The sequence below is a fragment of the Nestor notabilis genome, unplaced genomic scaffold, assembly GCF_000696875.1.
Source record: "Nestor notabilis isolate BGI_N333 unplaced genomic scaffold, ASM69687v1 scaffold224, whole genome shotgun sequence".
NCBI classification, from domain to species: domain Eukaryota; kingdom Metazoa; phylum Chordata; class Aves; order Psittaciformes; family Psittacidae; genus Nestor; species Nestor notabilis.
Window position 1 is genome coordinate 357 of NW_009924926.1, and position 5,240 is coordinate 5,596.

Below are 5,240 nucleotides of genomic sequence, written 5' to 3' on the forward strand. Positions count from 1 at the left end.
GGGTGCCACCAGCACTGCTGTGGCTTCACCTGGGGGGGCTCTTACCTGCCCACAGGCTGCATCCTACTACTGCAACAAGCTGGGGTTCGAGGAGCTGGCGTACCGAGGGCTGGAGACCGGCAGCAGGGAGGTGGTGTCACACGTCATCAAGCAGGATAAGGTAAGGGGATGGAGGCCGGGGGGGATGAGCTGCTGTTGTGTTGGGCAGATGTGTGCTGCCAAAACCCATCTGCGCCATTAAACCCTGCACCTGAGGTGCCTCTGCCCGAGGCCGGGGCTGCAGCCACGTCTCCATCCCTCACCTTTCCTCTTCTCACCAGATTGTGTTTGTTCTCTCATCCGCTCTCAACCCAGGGAATGAGGGTAAGTGCTTTGGGAGGAGGAAATGGCCGTGGCAGAGAAAAGCACCTCTGCTCATGGCCATGGCTGCTCTTGCTCTGGGCAGAGATGGGGGAGCACCTGGTGAAGCACGGAGATGGGGTGAAGGACATCGCCTTTGAGGTGGAGGACTGCGACTTCATCGTGCAGGTAGGCAGCCCCGCAGCCTGGAACAGCGAGGGGAGGTGGGGAAGGGGCTGGGGACATGTTCCCCCAGCCCAAGGGAGCTGCAGCACGAGGGGGTCTGTCTCCTCCTGCCCAGAAAGCCAAGGAGCGCGGCGCTGCGGTGCTGAAGGAGCCCTGGGTGGAGGAGGACAAATTCGGGAAGGTGAAGTTTGCGGTGATCCAGACGGTAAGTGTAGGAGCTGCGGAGCTGAGCCCGCGCAGAGCAGGGTCTGTGTGAGCAGCCTGGACCCGGGAGGTCCCCAAAAGGCCACCACAAAACCTCTTTCCCCCTCTCGCAGTACGGTGACACCACACACACCCTGATAGAAAAGCTCAACTACAAAGGCCTCTTCCTGCCCGGGTACCACCCGCCCCTCTTCAAGGACCCTCTGCTGCCAAAGCTGTGAGTACTTCCCAGAAGGTCCTGCCCGGCTCTCTGTCACTGTGTGCCCATGGGATGTGCCACCAAGGAGCTGGACAGGTCCCCACTGTGCTGTGGGGAGCCCCGATCCCAGCTGAGGGTCACCCCTGGCTTCCCCCTGCAGACCAAGCACCAAGCTCAACTTCATTGACCACGTTGTGGGGAACCAGCCCGACCTCCAGATGGTGCCAGTGGCGGACTGGTAAGAGGGGGGTGGAGCAGCAGCCCCGCTCTGCTGGTCTCATGCTGAGGATGATTAAACCAGAGCAGAGCTTTGTTAGAGTGGGGATGGAGAGAGGGACTTGAATGTGCCCTTTGTGGCCTGGGCAGGTACCAGAAGAACCTGCTCTTCCACCGCTTCTGGTCAGTGGATGACAAGCAGCTGCACACTGAGTTCAGTGCCCTGCGCTCCATCGTGGTCACCAACTACGAAGAGACCATCAAGATGCCCATCAACGAGCCAGCGTTCGGCAAGAAGAAATCCCAGATTCAGGTGAGCAGAGGCTGGTGGTTGACCTGCTACTGCCTGGAGCGGGGCTTTGATGAAGGAAAAGGGACCAAGGGGTCAGTGATTTGGAGCTGGCGCAGATGTGCTGTGCTGAGGTGGCTGCTGGAAAGCAGCCCTGGCTCTGCTCAGGTCTGCCAAGGGCTGTCAAAACCTCCAGCACAGAGCTGGTTTACCCCGATCTCACCAATAGTGTCTCTTCTCATTTCATGGTGTCCTGAGCTGATACTGCTTTATGTTCTTCAGCCCACACGCAGCCTTTTGCACGCTGTAGCTGTGCTGTCACTAACGTGGTGACACTTCCTCCCTGTAGGAATACATCGACTACTACGGAGGGGCCGGAGTGCAGCACATTGCACTGAACACCTCCGACATCATCTCGGCGGTGAGTGCAGACCCTGCCCCGTCCTGCTGGGCTGAGCCACCGCAGCACATCACCCACCTCTGCCTGGGGCAGACGCTGCTCTGGACTGAGCCCCGCTGCTGTTGAGCACTTGTTTTGGTTTCTCTTCGGACCAAAGGGGCTCCAGAGGTTTCGGGGGGTCAGGGTCGGATGAAGCATCCTTCCATGGTGGCCAACTCTGCATTGCCCGGAGAGGGCATCTTGGGTCCTCCTGTTCCTGGTGCCCAAAGTGAGATGGTGGAACAGGTCCCCACACACGAGGTTGGAAAAGCCATGGGAAAGGCTCACTCTGCCTCCTAACAGCCTGTCCCAGGCCATGCTCTTGGCAACAAACCTCTGCCACAAACCAGCCCCAAGCCTGACCAACACCAGGGTCTCCCCTGCGTTGCAGATCACCAACATGAAGCAGCGGGGGGTGCAGTTCATGGATGTCCCATCCAGCTACTACCAGGTGCTGCGGGAAAGGCTGAAAACTGCCAAAATCAAAGTGAAGGAGAACATCGACAAGCTGGCGGTGAGTCAGAGCAGCCTGATGGGGAAAAGGTTTGCTTGGCGCTGGGCCAGCTCCACAAAGTGTTTTGCAGGGATGAGGGTGACACAGAGGAATTCCCTTGCTCCTGTTTCTTTCACCCAGGAACTGAAAATCCTGGTGGATTTTGATGAGAAAGGCTACTTGCTCCAGATCTTCACTAAACCAGTTCAAGACAGACCCACGGTCTTCCTGGAGGTCATCCAGCGGCATAACCACCAGGTTGGTTGAGGATTTCACGAGGATCTTGGCTTGAAAACCTCATGGCCATCACATACCATCACCCAGCCAGCTCTTGGTGCTGCTGGCCACTTTGGAGATGACCTGCTGCTCATCCCCATGGTCTGTAACGTTGTTGTCATCTCCACAGGGCTTTGGCGCCGGGAACTTCAAGTCTCTGTTTGAAGCCATTGAAATGGATCAAGATGCGAGAGGAAACCTGACAGTGCTGGAGCCCAATGGGGAGACCAGGCACATCTAGAAGGGGCAGAAAACACCCTCACCCCAATGAGCTGATTCACAAATGAACTGGGAAACAGCCCAGACCCAAGGACCATAAAGCCAGGGGAGCTGCTGCCAAAGTCAGAGATGTAGAAGGACTCAACACCTACCCCATCCAGCCCCAGTGCTGCCCTCCCCTCACTTCTTGGGAGGGTGAGCATGGGAAACAGCAAACACACTCTTAAAAAGCAGATTAATATGATCCAAACCAGCAAACTCTTTAACAAAGGGCAAATTTAAGGCACGTGCTGAAGACTTGCAGCTATGGAAGAAGAGAGTAAAAACATCTGGGAGTGCTTAAATTTAGTCTATCCAAAGTTTTCTCTTAATCCTAGGACTGCAGGAAGCTGGGAGATGAAAGCTCGGAGGCGCTGGCCTCTGTGCATCTCATTTTGTGAGATTTTAATTGCTCCAAGACTCAATCTTGAATTAGCTGAGATTGAACACAAGGCTTTAGGGCAGCAACAACGTTTTGGAATGAGAATTAATCTAATTTACCTATTTCAGCCTTTACAAGGAAACAGTCTTGCTGTAACACCTGTGAATTCCTGCATTATTGAAGGGATGGAGTTTCTCCCGTGTTTCAAGAAGGAATTGCTGGCATTGGCAGTGATTCCTTGGCTCAGATCCTGGGCTGCATGTGCAAAGTTCCCTCTGGGCATCGCCCTGGTGTTGTCACTGTCCTTTGCAAGGGGACCTTCTCCACTGACACAATAAAACCCTTTTCTGTCACACCTGGAGTCCCTTATACATTAACATGTTGGGGCTGGAGCCTCTACCCTTTGTTCATGTGGCTGCAGGTCAAATGCTCCCTGAGGAGTCCACAGACCCCAGCACACAACTGCTGAAGAACATCTCAGGGTTCTCCTACTGCTGCACATCTCCCACCAAAGCCTCACTGCTCCCAGGTTACCCAACATCGAAGGTGCTCAAACCCCTGGCAGCCAAAGGCCCTGCCAAGCCCTTGGCTCAGAACAGGCTCTTTGGACAGGCTTTGATGGAGCTGGTCTTTCCACCAGCTCCATCGGTCACACTCCAGGCTGAGCCCTGCTGCCTCCTGCCCCACACAGGTTGTCCTGCATCCCCATCCCTTCAGCTGTGGTCAGCAATAGAAGCCAAGAACTGAGCTGGGAGGTCACCTACCGCCCAGGCTCTCTTCCACCTCTTCCATTCCCTCCTCCATCAGCCACACCATTCACTTCTGCTCTGGGTGTCTCTTTCTAAAGCTCAGAGAAGCCACTCTGGCCACCACCATGTTCACAGCAGCAGCCCCCAGCAAGGAGGGCAGCTTCAGGCTATGCTTTCATCCACATCAAACCCCAGTGGTCCCCTTCCTGCAAACCACAGGTAACAGGATTCACTTCAGGTGTGAATAAACTGATTTAAAACAAAGAAACCAAAGGGCCTCTGGCCCCAAAAGCCTCACTCGAACCAGCTACACCAGCACCTCACTTTGCAGGTTAAGAGCTTTCTCCTCCATGAAGTTAAAAGATAAAACAGTGATAAAAAAAGGTGAACCTAGAAAAATCCAGGGCAGAGGCTGCAGGAGCAGAGACCCCTCACAGGCCTGGGCAGCACCACTGAGGGTGGATGGGACAGGGACACCCAGCACCGTTGCAGGGTCTTCAGCTCTTAAGGGTTGTAAGGACAGTTTTCTTTCAGTTTATAAACTTAAATCACTCACGTATTTCTTTCATGCAATAGAATGTTGCTTAAAGTCATTTCCTGCTCGCCAGGAATGATATTTTCAGTTAACTTTGCTGATACTCAGCTCTTTGGATTGCTCTTTTTCTGGATCTGGTTCCTTGAGCTCACACGGTTCCAGCATGGGTCTGAGAGCAAAGAGCTCCCTGGCTATACATTAATCACAACATAATTTTTCTGTAAGAAAAGTCAGTATATTTATGGTTTGCTTTATAAAAGTTACTATAATACAATGGTACATAGTATTCAATTCACAAAAATATGAACAAATATATACAGCATGACACATCCACAACAAAAACACTTTCTTCAAAACAAGATACATACTGGTGACAGATTCTATATGCACAAAACATCCCTAAATTTATAAATTGGCTTAACAGAAGAAAAAAGCAGAAATCCTAAATCTTCAAAGCAGAGTTGGGGATTTTCTTTTTTTTAAGGAACTTAAAAAGAACAAAAAAGATTCGATTTTCATTTATTGCAAACCATTTTACTTACCTCCTTTTAAAGGAGGCCTCTTATTTTCACACCGTGAATTAAAACAACCAGAGAACTGCAAGGATTGGGAGCAGGGGTTGTTCTTTCCACTTCGCTTTTAAAACTGCCCATTGGGTTTAGAGTGCCCGTTCCG

At 52.5% G+C, this 5,240-nt stretch overlaps 1 protein-coding gene across 1 annotated transcript; it reads left to right on the top strand.

Moving 5' to 3' along the window:
* Positions 1-29: 29 nt before the first annotated feature.
* Positions 30-2,882, top strand: HPD (4-hydroxyphenylpyruvate dioxygenase). Its single transcript, XM_010012794.1, has 11 exons — positions 30-160; positions 321-363; positions 446-528; positions 641-730; positions 843-946; positions 1,089-1,166; positions 1,295-1,457; positions 1,783-1,854; positions 2,264-2,386; positions 2,507-2,623; positions 2,772-2,882. Exons 3-11 carry the CDS (start codon positions 448-450, stop codon positions 2,880-2,882), a joined length of 939 nt encoding a protein of 312 aa, XP_010011096.1. The 5' UTR covers positions 30-160; positions 321-363; positions 446-447.
* The last annotated feature ends 2,358 nt before the right edge of the window (positions 2,883-5,240 follow it).

Coding starts and splice junctions, on each gene's coding strand:
- HPD (XM_010012794.1), top strand. CDS start 448: ATGGGGGAGCACCTGGTGAAGCACGGAGATGGGGTGAAGGACATCGCC. Junction 731..842: donor AGTTTGCGGTGATCCAGACG/GTAAGTGTAGGA, acceptor CCCCTCTCGCAG/TACGGTGACACCACACACAC. Junction 2,387..2,506: donor AGAACATCGACAAGCTGGCG/GTGAGTCAGAGC, acceptor TCTTTCACCCAG/GAACTGAAAATCCTGGTGGA.